The sequence below is a fragment of the Dermacentor silvarum genome, chromosome 6 (genome assembly GCF_013339745.2).
Source record: "Dermacentor silvarum isolate Dsil-2018 chromosome 6, BIME_Dsil_1.4, whole genome shotgun sequence".
Lineage (NCBI taxonomy): Eukaryota > Metazoa > Arthropoda > Arachnida > Ixodida > Ixodidae > Dermacentor > Dermacentor silvarum.
In genome coordinates, this window is record NC_051159.1 from 141,019,264 (window position 1) to 141,037,298 (window position 18,035).

General features: G+C 47.9%; 1 protein-coding gene across 1 annotated transcript in view; it reads left to right on the top strand.

Annotated features, from left to right (window-relative positions):
• Positions 1–18,035, top strand: part of LOC119456104 (eIF5-mimic protein 2) — a 28,117-nt gene that overhangs the window by 593 nt on the left and 9,489 nt on the right. Inside the window, exons 2-4 of the mRNA XM_037717705.2 lie at positions 2,000–2,070; positions 2,623–2,799; positions 8,630–9,051. Of these exons, the coding sequence (XP_037573633.1) occupies positions 2,010–2,070; positions 2,623–2,799; positions 8,630–9,051 (660 nt within the window). The 5' untranslated portion in view covers positions 2,000–2,009. The remainder of the gene's footprint in view (positions 1–1,999; positions 2,071–2,622; positions 2,800–8,629; positions 9,052–18,035) is intronic.

The following is an 18,035-nucleotide window of genomic DNA, read 5'->3' on the forward strand; positions in this document are numbered from 1 at the left end:
AGGCTAGCTTACAGCTTCTAGCCGCGGTCTATCACATTGGTGGTTGAAGTAATTCGAACTGCGCAAATACGTTCATTCAGAGCCCTGCCGGTTTCGATGCCGGTAGACATCACAGTCGCCCGCCGATATTGCGATTGATCCTGCTCGTGTTTAGCGCCGGCTCACACATGAACACGTGATTCACGCCGGTGTTAAGTATATTCCCGCCGCGAGAATCACACAGTGGGAAAAGACGTTGTGTAACTTGCGGTGATGTCAGGGTGCTACTCCGCCGGCCGTCCTTCTGCACACCCCTTTCCTCTTTTTTTTTTTTTTTTTCTTTTCTCTACGGCGCGTACGCGGGTTCCACGATAAGCATGGTGTGTAGTAAGCAGGAATGCACTGTTCTTTCATGTCGCGTTTTCTTTGACGAGGTTTACGCTTAACTCGGGCATGGAGGATACTTCTTATGGTTGACTGGTAGACGATATGCAGGCAAAAGCGGTCTCCGTCCGTGCGGCGACCCCTAATAACCAGTCTCGAGGTAGCCGGCGTTCCTTCTGCGTTCGTTTTTTTTTTTTTTTTTTTTTTTCTTGGTACTGCGTTCTGTAGTTGCAGATCTTGCTCGCTTTATTTTTTTTTTCTTCGTTATTCTTGCCACTGGCGCCCCTGTCGCTGGGCGACCTTGGCCAATGGTGCCGATTCACGCTGGAGGCATCCTCGAGTTCTTTTGATTTGTACTTTCTTAAGCGCCTTCTCACCGGGAAACATGTTGGTACGTTATACTGATAGTGTAATGCCTGTTACTGGTGGGAGCGGTCTCAGTGGTATTTTGCATTATGTTCGTTTTTAGTACACAGTAATTACCTCTCGGTGGCACAGCTCACTGCATGACAGAACCCGTTTGACGAGGAAGCGCAATTTGCTCCGTCTGACGCCTGAGCTGGCCGTTTGATAATGGATGAGAAGGGCAATGCGCTTCCGTTCAACTCGTAGCTTGCGACTGTGGCCATGATTTTTCCGCCCCCCTTTGTTGGGAAAGGAAGGGGGCGGGCCCGTAGTTTTGGGGTTTCAGTTGTTTGTGTGGCTTGGTCAAAATATTCACCTTTTTACACAGCACTTTTAAGCGAACTGGGTGTTTCTAATAGCTCTGTTAGATTGAATGCCTTTTACTAAAAGCTGTTGAATGGTAGTGAGTTTGAAAGTTGTACAGAACTCGAGTCACAAAATGGGTGAATATTTTGTTTCTTACCATCCTTTGGTAGGCATTGAGAGCATGTGAGTAGCTGGTGATGGCGAAAGTGTTGCAAGGTCATGTGCTATTGTTTCTCTTAAGCTGTTCTGTTGGTTGGCCTTCAGGCTGTAGCAGGTCATATTATGAATTTTTTTTTTAATGTGTGAAGTTGCATGTAGTTCAATTAAACACGGCCCTTGTGAAAAAATTCTTAATCAATGTTGGAGCTCGTGATGTGGCAGCTATCAGCTATGCTTCCCAGTGTACCGACATAGCTGCATGTTACAGCAGGCTTATGTTGTGGAAAGGGGGGGGGGGGGGGGGGCAGGGGTCATGGTAAATGCAATGTGCGACAAGATTTGTACGGTCCTGCTCTGACAACTGTGTGCTTTGATTGCTCTCTTTAAGCGACATAGCTCCAGGTGCCCGATCGCCCATCTCATGTCGAGAAGACGGCTGTACTTACTTGAACCGAACGTAGTGCCATAAATATTTATTTAAAAAAAAATACTTTTGGGCGGAGCCTTGTTCTCTTGCCATCCCCCCTATGTAGCCTACTTCCAGCATGCTAGTGGAAACGAAAGGAGAGACAATATGTGCATTGGTGCTATAACTACCTCTAACTCTGCTTGTACTTGGAAGGATTGAATTTTTTTTCAGCAGGGAGTTTCATGAGGCGACGTCCTTTAATAGTGAGGCCATTTTATGATTAGTTATACATATGTTTCAAGGGCCCCTTTAAAGATAGTACTGTTGCTGATTGTTTTGCCTCTGCTATTCTTGCAGCTGCTTTTGTATGAGTCAGAAACCCGAAAAGCCGACACTATCAGGTCAGCGTATCAAGACCAGGAAAAGAGGTTTGTGTACTGTTTTGTGCTTTCTTGTTCTTGTGATGCATTGAGCTCAGACAATCAAGGCTTTGTATGTGTATTGTTTTTTAGAAAGAGTGAGACTTAATTGTATATGAAATCTTAAGTGAACATTTGGCATGGGCCTACCTGTAGTAGTGGCTGATGGGCAATGGCGTCCTATTGCTCAGCACAAGGCTGCGGGGTCGATTCCTAGCCGTGGTGGTCACATTTCAATGGGGGGCAAAATGCAAGAGCTCTTGCGTGCTTGGATATAGGTGCACATTTAAGAAACCCAAGTGGTCAAAATTAATCTGTAGCCCTCCACTATGACATCTCTCCTAGCCCCGTGTGGCTTTCGGACGTTAAACCCTGTCAATCAATCAGCTTGGCATAAACCATTATAGTCTAAAATGATGCAAGAGCTAGCCTCTCTGTTTGCTAGTGTTTGCCCATTTTGTAGTGGATCCAAAACTGGCCAATATAGGACGTGCGTGTTGGTGGCTGCCACTTTCTTGGTCACTGCGAGACTTCAACTCCCTCACTTTTTTTATTTTACAGATGAAAAGGAGAAGTATGACCCCTCAGGTTTCCGTGATGCCATCCTGCAGGGTTTTGCAGAGGCTGGGTCTGACCTAGATGCAGTGCACAAGTTCTTGGATGCAGCCGGCTCCAAGTTGGACTATCGCCGCTATGGAGAGGTCATCTTTGACATTCTCCTGGCCGGTGGCATCTTGGGTGAGCAGCCAAAGACTCGTGTTGGGCTTGTGTTATGTGCTCCTTTTCGAGCATACTACACCAATTCCTGTTCTGAAGTGTTGCATACTAGAATGCCCAAATCTGGAATGTTGACAAAATGTGCCATGTCGCCTTTAGTGGACACACAGGCATACATTTTAGTTTCCAGGTTATGTTATACCACTGGTTAGCATGCAAAACATTAAGAAGCCAACAAACGGTGGTTGTTGTTATGGCAAAATATAGTTATGGTTGCTTCTACAAATTTAGCCCTCATGTTCGTTTAGTCAGTGTCAGATTTTTTGGACTCCCTAGAGGCCGTGAAAACGTCAAATTGGGCAATATGAAAAAATGAATTCATGCCTTTTACTGCCCCCAAAGCTCAAATCGCGAGAGGCACGTCTGAAGTAGCTCTGATCAACGTTTATAGATACTTTTTCAGTTCCGTATCTCCGCGCCGCGCCCATGGAGAGATGGCGGCCTGCCGCGATTCTCGCCACCGTGGCGCTGCGGTTACGGGTTGCGCTAGGAGAGCGAGCGCCGTCTGCTAGTGGGCAGCGTTCCGCCGCGGCCATCTCAGGTTCTCCCCAATTCTGGCTGTGTACTGCAAAACAAATAAATGTGTTGGGGAAGTTGCTCGGCATTTTTTGCGGCTATTCCAGTTCACGATTTATTTGAAACGGGCCGTATTGCGCAAGGAGTAATGTGTACGCCCAGGGATTTTGAGCGGTGGGTAAAATATCAAGAATGACAGCGTTTTAAACGAACGTTCGCGCAGCAGTGGCTGTCAAATGTGCACACGAATTCACTTGCCATGCCAATCGTGCGAATATATTGCAGCACGAATGGTATTTCCTTATAGCCGTGCGGAACAACTGTTTTCTTTATGATAGACATCCGCGTAACTTAGTTTCTGAGCCTCAGGAGCTGGCTGCCCGCTTCAAGTTCCGCGACTGCGCAACTCGGAACCATCGAGTGCTACCTTGTATTCTTCCATCCGAAATTCTCCACGCTCATTCTACTTTAACCCTTTGAAGGTTTTTGCCGTATGTGTATGGCGGCGGTTTTCTGTCCCGCAAGGTCTTTGCCGTACGGGTACGGTTTCGATCCTCCGTTTGAAATTTCGCGCCATAATGACGATGCATGCTAACCGGGAGGTGCTGCCACCTTTTAGGACTTACAAGAAACGTTTGACATTTGTGCTACATTCTTGCGGAGATAAACATAACTGATTTCTAGTTTCAGCGCGTGCGTCGTGCAGACTGCGGCAACACCCCTTTCGCGCTTTCGGTTCCGCCGCGTGATCGCAACGGAGGCGCGCGAAACGTGAGTTTTCTCACTGTCGGCACGGTCTTGCAGTGGCACTGAAGTTGATTTCTGTATTGAGTGGCGCTGTCTTAACTTGTTTATCAGCGCCGCTCACGAGGTATTCTCGCTCTCTTTGCGGCAACGCGCTTACGCGGTTTCGGTTGCGCCGCGTGATCGCAACGGAGGCGCGCCAAACGTGAGTTTTCTCTCTGCCGGCACTCTCTTGCAGGGGCGGCGGAAGTTGATTTCTATCTTGATTAGCGCTGTCTTAGCTTGTTTATCAGCGCCGATCACGAGGTATTCTCGCTCTCTGCGGCAACGCGCTTAGCGGTTTCGGTTCCGCCGAATGATCGCAACGGAGGCGCGCGAAACATGAGTTTTCTCTGTCGGCACTCTCTTGCAGATGCGGCGGAAGATTTCTACATTGATTGGCGCTGCTCTTTGATTGGCGCTACCTTGATTGGCGCGATAAGGCGCTGTGCGTAGAACCGTGTTTCAAGGAATACCACACTCTGAAATATTATTGAACATTTGGAGTTCTGAGTGATGCCGACATCAAAATACTGTTTCTAATTTTTTTTCACTATTTATTCCCGACTTTATACATTTTTTACATTCAATATCCGCAATAAAGTAATTTGACCATCTGGGAAAGTTTTTTTCAAAATAATTCGACCTTCAAAGGGTTAAAGAAATATTAGAGATGTGCTTGCCCAATACATATGTATCGCGATGCACACGCAGTACACAGTTATTGTATGAGCATGATCCGTGCGCGAACACGAGGACGAAGAAAAGAACCAGGTAGCCCAAGGTCAAACCTTACCTTGGATTCCTGCAGCTACTGTTTTTAAAATGGGAAAAAGAGGAACTTTAATAACAATAGCGTTCACAAACTGCATTGCCTTGGTGAAACTTCTGCGGTCACGGTTCTAGCTAGCCAAGTTTCGCTTTCTTACGTTCCCTTTGTGCACGAACTGCACTGCCATTTTCTTGGCACTTCAGTCGTGCAAAAAAGTGCATGCAAAAAATTGCAAAAAAGTGATTGTGTACAAACTGCAGCAGGGCTTCTAGACCTTGCAGAGAACGAATCTCTACATCAAACGACGACTATCGGAGCAGCCTCCCATTTGCGTTGACAACATAGGTGATATCGTCACGCACAACGACGCTCTTCAGGATTGTGTACGCCCCCGCTTTCATTCCGGCCACGTAAAAAACAATCTGTCGACTCTGCCTTGATTCTTCTTCGAGTACTGCCATTGTCCAGTTGGCTGGGAGCCGTTTGACACACTATTCTCGACAATCTGAGCAAAATTGGTGCACTGCAGGGGAACAGGCGCCTCATGGTTAAACAGTTCTTCTGGTCGCTCCGTAGGCAAGTGCGCTTCATTTGTGGTCACATTGTGCGTAGATGCTGCCTTTCTATTTTTCGGAGATCGCCGCCGAGTCTGCTTTCTCGACAAGTAACTGGGAAGATTGGGAAAGTTAACGGGGACTGCACCTTCCTTCAATGCCCAGTACGCCCGGTCGATCTCGACGACTTCACCATTGATGATATGCTTAAACGTCTTCGAAATGTCCGCTTCGAGAAAATGAACGTCGCAAATCTTGCTGGTTTTGCTGAGCTCTTTGTCCGCGCGGGGAATAGCTCTTTTCCCTTTGCTGAGAAGCTGCGGATCCGATGGCGGTGCAAAAAAGTGACGCGCTTCTGAGTGTTGCTTCTGTACCCGCTGGTACAGCCAGGTGCGAAGCAGGTTGGCATTGCGCTAAGCCCAGCACATCAGATAAAACACAGCGTGTTCACGGAGTCACGAAATGCATCCGTCCGCGGCCGCACTGTTCAATAGCCCCACAAACCGAACGCACTGAAAGGGCAAGGTTCTCGCACAGAGGTCAAGACAAACGCAAGCGAAAAGAATCGTGTAAAGGGGACACGCAACTGCGCCACTGAATAAAGAACCAAACTACGCCGCAACTTTGAGCTCAGCCGACTGGCAAACGCCGTGAACGCTGCCGCCAACACCGCGCAACCCGCAACCGCAGCGCCCTCTCAGCGCCTAGGAAGAAATGACGCCCGCCTGGGAAGGCGGAGTTCCAGAACTGGAAAAAGTATCTATAAACGTTGGCTCTGATGGCCTGCCAGTACACTTAATAGGCGTGTCGGTGCTCATACTGTGACAGGAGACTACGGATGCATGCATGAGTCTATAATTATTACATGTAGTCGAACCCCGTTAATATGTTCCATGCTGTTGCATTTTCTTGGCCCCGACCTAAATCTAATTGACTCCTGTGTATTATGTTTCAATTTGATACGTCGCTATTCTGTAATGTTTCCATCTTACATTGTCATCTTACATTGTGGGTGAACGTAGCGGTCACATAAATTTAGAGGTGCAGAGGGAAATTTGCGGTCGCAAGTTGCAACAAGTAACTGGTATGTTGCTACAAGCAACTGATACATTTCTACAAGCAAGCGGAGTTGCACAGGCCAGGTGCTGTGCAACCATCAGGGGAAAACTTGCGCAGAGCAGTTGGAGGCACACCTGAAAAAGTGTGCATGGGGAACTGTGTGCACTTAGCCAAGTTCAGCAGAGTGCAGGGCTACATTTATTTTGTGGACTTCAAAGGTCTTATAGTGTGTTGCACAATTGCCGATTCTCTTTAGAGCAGCACCGCATAACATTGCAGCAATAGAGCGATGTTATGTGGTGAAGCATATTACGAGTGGAAAGGGGCCACTGTTCCGGAACACGAATGGATGCTTTGGGACACTAAAGGAAAATACTGAGTCGACATAGACTGTTCGAATATCATTCCAGAAACCTCGCTGCGCTTGTTTCATGCAAAGAAAATACTTACTTTTGGAGACGATTCTGTCTCTGAAGGGTCTGCATACCTTTAACGCAAATCGCCCACCCCCGAGCGGGGAGTGGTGCCCGACAGACGACACTAGGGTTCTCTGCGCCAAACCGAGCCAAGACAGAGCGTTCGATTCGCTGCTACAACTGCTCCAGGTGAAGTGGTGTGACCGTTTGGGAATCGCGTGACATCACTTGGATGCAGCATTCTGGGCTACTTGCAGTTTGTGTGAGTTTCGCGAGTCAGCAAAATCAGTGCAGCACTACGCTATCATGAAACTACTTAAACGTGAAAGTGCGGGCGGCGCAGAGGGGAGAAAACGAAACCTTTCGGCTATCCGCATTGTTGTCAATGAGTTCTTTTTTCTAAAAATTAAATGGAACTGGACAAGTAGCATTTTCTTTTGTCTTATAATGCAATACAATGATCTTTTTATTACAAATGGTTGAGTACTATAGTGACAGAATTATTATGAGGAGTTCCAAAATGAAATTTGAATTGCGCACCACGGTACACCCTCTGCGATAGCCTTCACAGTACAAGGCATTGAAGAAGGTACGGAAGCACAGCGGTGGTCTTGTTTGATTGCCAATAACTCCGTTTCTTCTGAACGCATTGAAGCATTTTTGTGGCGAAGTATTTCTGAAATGGTGCATTTTCACTTCAAGTGCCTTTTCTCCGCATCGTTCCGCTTCGCGTCTCATGCTCCTCCTCCGCATCGGCCTCATTGCTCTCCTCTCCCATTGGCGGGCGCACCTCATTGGGAAGCATGCTCACTATGCGCTTGTCGGCGGGATTTTCCCATGGAAGCCGCATTATAACCGCTATAGTTCTATAGGAGGATAAACGGGAGTCAGAAAAGGCTGCATTGTAGCCAGTTCTGCACTATAAACGGTTAGGTTATAAGTGGGCTAAGCTGTAGCTTGCTACATTCTTGTTATACAATGCTAGGAGACTTGCGAGCATGTGCAACACCGTATTTTCTTGAAAAAAAATTTGTAAGCATTAAATATTTTGTGACGTTTTCTGGTATTCAATATTTGCCTTCTTGATTCGATTCGAAATCTGCTATTTGGTATTCGCACACCCCTAACTTTAATTTCATTGTAGGTGAGTTTGGGCATATTGTCACGTAGTAGTGACGCTGAAGAAAACAGTCGTAAAACTGTGTATGACGAAACTGGTTGTTTATTGGGCGAACCTGGGCCCACAAAAGCAAGCTACACTCGAAGCACAACGATAGCGGCAAACACAGTCGGCGATCGTCGAAAATCTGATCAGCGGCGAAACGCATCGGCTTTCATACCTGAGTCATCGAAGGTTCCAGATTAATCCCTGATGCCCGCGTGTCTTCCAGAAAGTTCTAGACAATTCGCGTCGCTCATACAATCAGATAACATAAGCATCGGTGAAAACAGGCAACAGAAAGAAGCATCGATAACGTTCTAGAAACTTCCGATACAGGCGGCGTGCTGCGCCGAGCGATAACGTTTAACATTTGTTAGCCGGTGGAAAGCGGCCACCGGTGAAAGATAAACATGTATACGTGTCAATATAGAATAAGTTGATAGTAGTATCAATTATTTTAGTGCATGAGCCTGTTTGTTATAACCTATACTCTGTGATTGGTCTGTAAGATGACTTTCTTGTTGTGCAGCACCCGGGGGTACCCTGATCGTGGATCTGGACACGGCCAAGCCATCGCAGACAGACGTGTGCGTCTTTTCGGCACCCAACAACATGGAGGTCCTTCGCAGCTACGCACAGCTGATCACCAAGCTGATACGGCGTTACAAGTACCTGGAGAAGACCCTGGAGGAGGAGTTCAAGAAGGTGCTGATGTTCCTCAAGGGGTTCAGCGCCGAGAACCGGCAGAAGCTGGCACGAGTGCTGGCGGTGCTGATAGCGGGGGGTCAGGTTTCCGCCTCAGTGCTGCAGAGCGCCCTGCAGGACCACCTGGTCAAGGACGGCCTGGCCCTGCAGTGCCTGCTGGATGTGCTCCAGACTTGGCTGGATGAGCGGGACCCGTCCACCCTGTGGGCTGTGCTGCGCAAGGCAGGATTTGATTCGCGCCTCATGGTGTGTAGGCCGTTGCAACCATTGGTGGTCTTGGGTTGAGTGGGGGGGGGGGGGGGAGGTGCAAGAAAAAACGAAAATGGGGCCATCCTTGGTCACGGCTGTGAATTGAATGGGGCTAACGAAGTTTTTTTTTTTTAATTGTTTAACAAGACCTTGTACAGTAAATCCCCTCTTACTACGTTTTCCATGGGACTGCAAGAAAAGTTCAACGTTGTAATAATGAAATTGGCAGGGAAAGCAAAAAAAAAATTGCGTTCGTTTCAATTTTGTTGTTGCGAAATGAGATAGCACAAATGGGAAATGCCTCCAAACGAAACTTTACTGTCATTTCCGTTAGCCTACTTTAGCAAGCCTTGCTCGAGGCTATTGAACTGCGTTTCTGACAGCACCAAGTGCGCCCCGTGCGTCGGTCAGCGGTGGCAGCGGCACTGCCATCAAACTGTATTCTTGGTCGATCACTGTTGCAAGATTTTGCATAACTCTGCACTGGATGCAGAGAAACAGCGTTCCTCCAGCGCACGCTGTCACCCATAGATGCCGACGCATCCGGTGCTGAGCGCAAAAGTGATTGTACAGTTAAACCTGCTTATAACGAACCTTTATATAACGAATTCCTGGGTATAACGAAGTTTTTCGATTCCCCGCCGTTACTCCATAGAAGCACATGTATTTGAGACCTCTACGTAACGAAGTGGCAGCGGGAGACCCCCTCGATATAACGAATTTTCCCCTCCGACCACCTAGAGATTTCGCCCCAAATATTGTCATTTTTGCGCGAGCAGCAACCGGAAGCACCTTCTCCGCCGCGATGGAATGCGAAGCGAGTGTGCGTGCGTGTGCGAGGCGGCCCTGCATCCCTCGACCCGGCGATCTTGCCGCCGCAGGCGTGACCTTTCCCCCTCCCTTCATTCAGATCTGATCGTGCCGCTTGCGGCAGCTGGCCTAGCCCGCCAAACTGGCACTCTCTCCTTTTCCAGCTGATGTTAGCTGATGTTGCCGATGCGCTGGTACACGCTGTGACACATCAGACGCAATGAGCGCGGACACGCGCTGTCAAACGCTGGCGGTGTGTGGAAGCGCCGCTGGAGAAGCGAGCGAAGTGACCTTCGTGCTGTTGTCTATCGCTTCAACGCAAACTGAGCGCCGAGAACACACAGCACGCAGAAAGCTACGAGCTGCCGACGCATCTACACTGCTAGACTCTGCCCCAACGCAGATGGCTTTCGAGATACGGCCTGCCCGCCCGCTATCCCTCCCCCCTCGCTTTCTCCCTGCTTTTCTTGCGCGCATGAGATTTAGACGCGGTCGTTGGCTCCCCTCGCACGTTTTCATTTGCACATACAGCATACGGCGTGCGGCGACTGCATTATCGCCCTTGGACTTTAGGGTACGGCCACGCTAGCGTCAAAATCGCGCGGCAACGCGTCATGCCGCGCGCGGCAAAAGTGGCAGGAATCGGGGGTTCTGTGGCGTGCCGTGCGAAATGGGTTCGAGACCCATTTCTGCGGCAAATGCCGCGAGATAAAGAACCAATCAAGAGCGACGAGGGTGACGTCACGGAGCCATCACAACCGGAACGACGCCGGTCCGCGCCGGGTTTTCAATAGACGATCGTCGTCTCTCGCATGAAACAATGAGCGCTCGCGGTGTTGCACGCCCGCTCGGAGAGCGCGGAAGATGTTATCGTGCTGCGCGGCGAGACGCGCGTGCCACGGTGGCCTCGCAGCAACTTGCCACTCGCTGCATGAGCGGCAAGTTGCCGGTAGCGTGGCCGCAAGTTTTTTGCCGGTAGCGTGGCCGTACCCTTATATACGGAATATCTATGAGCCAAAACCAATTTTAGGGCCACAACGCGTCATGGACACCATCTTTATATAGCAAATACGGATCTCAAGGGCCATACTTTTGCTGGCGGAAACTGAAAATACGTCATAGGGTTGTCGCCCCCGGCACTTTGGGCGGCCAATGCCATCGTCAAGCCACCAAGCCAAGCGACATGAAAGTCAAAATGGCCGCTCGGGCCGGCACGGGTTGGCAGTTCGCAACGTATGATGCGGGAACGGTCCCACAGTTGCGACGCAACAGCGGGGTTACCAATGCATTGAATTCTATGGGAGCTGTGCCGGGACCGGTCGAAAACGACGTAACAGCCGGGAGAACGCAGCCCCCGGGAACGTAACAGCGAGGTTCTACTGTAACACTATACGACGCTACGACGCCATCGTGACGCTCGCTCTTCGTATCCGATGCCTCGCGCTTGTGCGAAACGACACGCGTCCACGCATCCGGTACCTGGTGTGACATTCTGAGGATGAGTGCTTCGACGAAAACGGAAAACGGGCGCGTGTTACAATTGAGGGCGCGTTAGAATCGAGTAAATACGGTAAACGTTTATTTTTCGAATTTTCGTGCCGAACCTGCATATAACCAAATCCTCTTTATAACGGAAGTTTTTTGGGAATTTGTCAATTTCGTTATATCCAGAATTAACTGTATTGCTTATCCTCGAAAGCAGTCGTCCGAGGTTACGGGCCCCTTCGTGCAAATGTACTTCTGGTGATGTCGAGTCCGTACGTAATACCTGTTGCATAGAGTTTTGTGCAGTCACCAGAGGGAGCTGTGGCGCTAGTGTCTACGGGAGCTGCAAGCGGTTGCGGTTGGTAGTACATGGATTTGCCTAAGCTTCGTCCTTCTGGCTTCATACGACTTCGTGATTTGTAAACATGTTAAACAAAGTACAGTGTAATAAATAAAATTACCAAAATTGTCTGAAAGCAGGTTTGAACACAGGACCTCTGTCAACGTAAACCTGCTATCGAAACCATTACACCACGGACACGGGCATCAACAAGTGGCATAGAGCGGGCCTTATTAATTTCTCGTGGACAAGCCAGCACGTTGTGATGCTTGGTGCATTTTGCTTGGGGCACCTCGACAGGCTGAACAGCTGCATTCAGTAGGAATTGTGCGTGTTTGCAGAGCCTTCTGCGCTTGAAAAAGTACGGATTGATCTGAAATTAAGGACAATGAAAGCAGATAAAGCGTAATAAACAAAGCCACAAAAATGTCTCAATCCACAAGTTGAAAGATCAGCTAAATCCATAAGCTACCCATCATTCCCATGGTGGCTGAACGATAGCAGCGCCAGAGTTCCCTCGAGTAATTCTTGTATGAAACTCTGTGGCCTGTTGGGTGGCATCGAAACCAGCATTCTTGAAGCAAGGGACATGTATTCTTGGACGATCGCTCAATCATGGCTGGATGCGTGGCAGCCCACGCTGCAGTTGCCATCTCAAGCGCCATAAACGTCCATTTCGTGGGACGTGGATCTCTGTTTTGCTACACTTTTCTCACTGAGCGGCAGGTAACGCACTGTGCTAGGTATGCGAAACTAATCGCATATCGGTAGCTTCATGTGGCTTGCCATTTTAAACGGGCGATGAACAAGCAAGAGGGCAGCCATGACATGTTTCTGGCACATGCGATCACTTCCAGCACTTGATTTTGTTTTTGTAAATGGCGTAAATGCAGATGTAATGTGGTGGTATTTTACGAAATTTAAGCGTGAAGCTAACCATTTGAGCTCTTTTTGAAGTCTGGTAGTCTTGCATGAGTAGGTAATATACGAGGTTAAGTCCTGCCAATTTCGTTGATGTGGGATTGCAGTTCAGCAACATTTTGTTGAAAGGTATGAAATGCATTGTATCCTATGTGAGCGTTCGCCGGGGATACGAAAATATTTCGTTGTGGGATTTCGTTATGGTGGGTTTTGACTCTATGCGGGAAACATATTACGCGAATGTGCTTCTAACAAAGCCTCCAAAGGATTTACAGTGGCCAACTGAAAATGCGGACTCTACGGGGACTGCCTTAAGTGGCAACCGTAAGCACATGATATTCAAGCGACGCGACAGGCAGACCCTGTCACTGGAGCAACCACATGGATGTGACATCACGAAAAAAGTAGCGACAAATTTACATTGTAGTCTGAATGAATGCCTGTGTGTGCTCGGAAAGAAAACTCAAATGAACCGTGAGGCCAATGTTTTAGCCAAGCTGTATAGCTAGCTTTAATATGCTGTCATCGCCATTGGGAATCCTTTCCATGCAGCCAGCGTGAAATGCCATGGCGCCATCTGGTGAGCAAAACTCCTTTCGCGGCTCTCGGTGACGTTTGCAGCCTACCAGCGTCAAAACAATTTATGTGCTGTGCTGTAAATAAATGATCAACTGACCAATGATAAGACAACGCCTATGCTTTGTCCGCAGTTTGAGACGAAGTGATGGCTGATTTAAGGTGGGTTTCCCTCTCCCCCTTAAAAGGGGAGGAGGGGATGAAAATTAACTTTTTTGTTCTTAGCAGAAAGGGCTGAAATTTGGCACACACCGACTGTACATTGCAATAGAGAGGCAAATCTATTAACTATATTTTGCTGTCACGGCCAACAAACAGCAAGTTGCAAAAGCTGATTCAGATCTAAGGGGGCTGACTGGCGTCTGCCATGCTGTTGTACAATGTTGTCCCTGGCGGGAGTTGCCGCACAGACTTCCAGGTGATAAGCGAAATTTTCTGTCTGGCCAAAAACCGGCGACACGACAAGCGACAGATTGCCCTTTGCAACTGCAACAGCTGTCGCATGTCACCGTCACTTGAAAATCACGTGCATGTGGTTTGGCCTTAATTGTTCGAAATATCCGATTCGGCAGAGAATGAGAAAAGGATGTATTTTCGGATGGTCACTTTCGAGGATACCTTATATTTTGCAAGATTTCACGCGACTAGCGCCAGATTCATCGTGTGCATGTGGTGGCATTCTTGGCACAGTGCGAAGCATGCTGTCGTATCATAATTGGAAATGCTGTTGCTCGTTGAACGTGTCTGTTGCTATGAAACTAAAGGTATCTTCGATTGGGGTGATCTTCCGTGCATACGCTTACTTGCGTCGTCCGGCCGTATTGCTACAGATCGACTAAAGTACAGTCAATCCATTCACTCTTCATTCCCTGGCAACCTAACAAATGTCCAGTGAACAGCTGTAGCCAAATGATCACATTTTTTTAAAATGGTCATTATTCGTCTCTTTCTTCGCATAATGACCACTCTTGCCAGTGCAGTCATCTGCAGTAGAGTTGGCACCACTTGAAACTGCTTATTGAGTAGCTTACACGAGCTAGGTGACTATTTGTCGCCGCAACAATTCAAGTGGTATGCCATGGGCGAACAATCGCACAGTCGACTTCCGGTAATTCAACCCTTACGGGACCAACAAAATTGATCGTATTATCTGGCAGGTTGGACTAAATAAGATGCAGAAAAAAAAAGAAACTACAAAACGCGCTGCTGATACATTTGACAGTATTTGCCCGAGTCTTAACACGCTTCCGAATCAAATGCGTGCCAACTTTCTATGTGTCCAAAGTAGAAATGACATTAAAGCTCCTAAACAAATCTGACATGCACCCCATTTTTTAGAATGGCAGCCGGTTTCCTAAAGTGAGTATCGCTGGGTGGTGGTAATGTCAGCTTTGCCACAATACAGCGGTGTTATGTAGTAAAGTGTACGAATGCTGCAAGGTGGTTATTGTTTCTTATCCGATTGCAACACGCAGGCAATTTTCGTCCCAATTTCCTTGGAAAACAAAGCGCACGTTAGAATCTGGTAAATATTGTAACAAGTCATTGTATGCTACCATTCTTGCTTGAAAATCTTCCTAGGCGGGTTGAAAATGGGCGTTTTCATCGGAACATGACGTACATTCAACACATTCACTGTTCTCTAAGCTATGCTGAGACTGATCCCTCGCCACTAAAGGGGTTGTTATTGGGGTTACTATAGGGTGTCTCAGATGCGTGTGTGCCGATTGGTCAGCTTCGAATTATCCGGCGAATGCCAGTTTTTATAGGACTGGAATAACAAACATTTGGACCCATAGAAATAATTAGTCGTCGGTCTGGATCAAATTAACAGAAGTGTACTGTAATAATACAATCAGTATCATGATTGCCATTAGTATCATCAAAATTGTCAGCCCCTTACTGCGATGCCAGAACCATAATGTAATTATGAGGCACAATTTCGGTGGAGGCTTTGGATTAATTATGGCCATGAGGTATTCTTTATCTGCACCTGAATTCGAGTGCGCGAGCGTTTTTTTATTTTGCTCCCATCGAAGTATGGCCGCCGCAGATGGGATAAAACCCGCGACTGAAGAAGTCGCCCGTTATCGTGCCTCTATTTCACACAACGAACAAGTGTTGGAGGTGCGCAACACGCACGTCAAACATAATGCAGGCGATGCAGCCGTTAGCCATTTTCAACATTTAACGGCTTGTCCTGCGGTTTGAGCATAGTCGGCGATTACTGGATTGACCAGGCTTTGTAGTTTGTTTCAAGGAAGAGCCGGCACCATGGCTTACGAACATGCCGGCAATATATTAAAACCAAAAGTATTACCATTTTTGCTAGACTCGCCAAATTGGCACGTGGTTGTGCAGGCGGAGTCCAAATATGGAATGCTCACATAAAGTGACATTTTGGAAATTTCATCCGAGTCCGTGGTGCATTTAAAACGCATGGGGGTTGGGTGCACAGCTATGGTATCTGGTGCTGTTGGCATTTTACTATGAAACTGTATATGACTAGAATCCTGGGATTTGTCTCCTTCGACAGAAAACACAACCAATCACAGGGAAAGGCATGCGCCGCTGAGTTCCTTGCAACACCACCAGATATCGTTTGTATCTGCGGCAGCACTGACCGTGCATGTGAAAGAAAGAAGTAGAAGGGGGTAAAAAAAGAACTAAAAACAAAGCTCATCTTCGCGCATAGCATTCAACACAAGCGTTTCCTGGTAAAGATTATGGTTGCATAAGCTGCAGTTGGCAGGAAGCGGCAACTGTAGCATACGAAGCAGGGAGTGAAGTCGCTACTCTTTTATATGTAAAAAAAAAAAAAAGAAAAACGCCTAGCAACTGATTTTATGTGTGTTGTGCTAGGGCTATGTAAAGGCCATGCATAGTTAGGACTCCCGAAGAGCAGCGTGAACACGGTGAGCGGTGACAGGAACAAAAATGCAGCAAAAGACAAGGTAATCCACATCCCACCGACGTGGAATTGTTTATTGTGCTTGAGATGGAGTGCCATGCATCGGGCCGTGATTGAGCGAACGTCTGGGAATACGCATCCCTTGTTTCAAGAATGCTTGTTTTGGTGCCACCTGACGGGCACCGCGTGTGGATTCGGTGCCTGATGTAGATTTGTGCGAAGGGGCCGTAATCTTGATCGATTGCCTTAGGGTATACCAAATAGGATCACTTTCGTACTCGGCATTGGGCGTGTCGGCATGCTGCTGCATGTGTGGAGCACTGTTGCGCTGCGTCCGGTTTTGAGTTATGCAAAATCTGTGAAACGCGATCGTATCTCCGAAAGCAATTGACCAAGAATACCGCTCCACTGCTGATCACCGCATGCAGCACACTTTGTACTGTCTGCAATGCGGTTCTATATTCTCGAGCAAAGCTTGCCAAAGTGGACTAACGGAATTTGTTAGTGCGAGGTTCAACTGTACCCGGAAACCGTATGAACGAGAAATGTATCAGCGGGTTTCTCCTGTAATGGGGTTCAGTTTTTCATGCTGAATTAAAAAGATAACGGTTACTTTTTTATAGGCTAATTATTTCCAGAGATAATTAAAATGCATTAACTACTGTTTGCAGGTACAATAACACAAAAACAACTTCTGATAGAATTACTATTGGCACACGCCTAGATATTACAAAGCAAAAGACACACATTGGTAGGAGTGCTTTTTTTAATATGACAATTTGTACTGTCAGTTTGAATTTCATGTTGCAACAATGGCCACTTTTTGCCATATTCAGCTTTGCCCGCTGCCACATTGCCACTGCACACCATGTACTTTACACAAGACAGCAGAGCATTTATAGAATTTAGGCACATCCGAGCCAGCCACGGTGACGTCACCCCGAGCGAGAAAATTTGATTCTTGCTTGGTAGTCGGCATTGAAGTAAAGACTTGCAGTTTTTCTTGAGCCTTCTTCACTTTCTGCAAATTGGCAAGCTGCAGCAGTCTTGCCATAATGTCTGCCGAACATGGCCGCTGTCAAAATCGCTTCCTTCTAAGCTTATTCCAAAGTCAACGGGGGGAAGGCTTTGGTGGCAGTTAGCGTGGGTATCTAACTATTGTCAATGTCTTCCAAAGCTACCGTATTTACACGATTGTAAGTCGACTCGAATGTAGGTCGACCCCCCCAAAATTGCATGTCTCAAAATAAAGGGGGGGGGGGGGGACGAAACCACGCGAGTGCATTCACACAAGGGAAATTTATTGATGGGGTTGCTAAGACTTTTCATCGTCACTAGAGTCGACCTCACTGGCACTGCTGCCGTCATAGCTGCTGCGGTCCCACAGCACGTCGTCATCAAGTGCGAGTGCACACTTCGCGAACGATCGCACCATGACATCGCGCGGTACAGCTGCCCACGCAGTGAGGACCCGCCCGCACACAGTAGCCAGGGAGGCCAAATTTCCTTGCGCTGAAGCTGCCACTGCCGCACCACACGTTCACTGACTCCAAACTTGCGTCCCGCTGTGCAGTTGTTAATTTCCTCGGCATAGAGGATAGCAGCCCGTTTGAACGCTGCTGTGAACGAGCGCTGAAAGTTCTTGGCACTCATGACAGGCGCGACGATTCAGCACAACAGCAGAAGTGACAGATGCGCGCGGCCGTCGAAAACAATCATATCTCAAAGAAAAGCTCTTCCGTCAACTCCTAATACCCCCCTAACGGCGGCTCTTCCGCCAACTACCAATACCCCCCAAACGGCGGCTCTTCCATGATCGATGCTCCGACAAGAGCCGTGCGCTGGTGGTGCGCGCAATCAAAATGTATGCAATACGGTAAATTATTACGCTACGCTTCTACCGTAACCATGGAAACGTAGGTGCAAAGTTGTAACGAC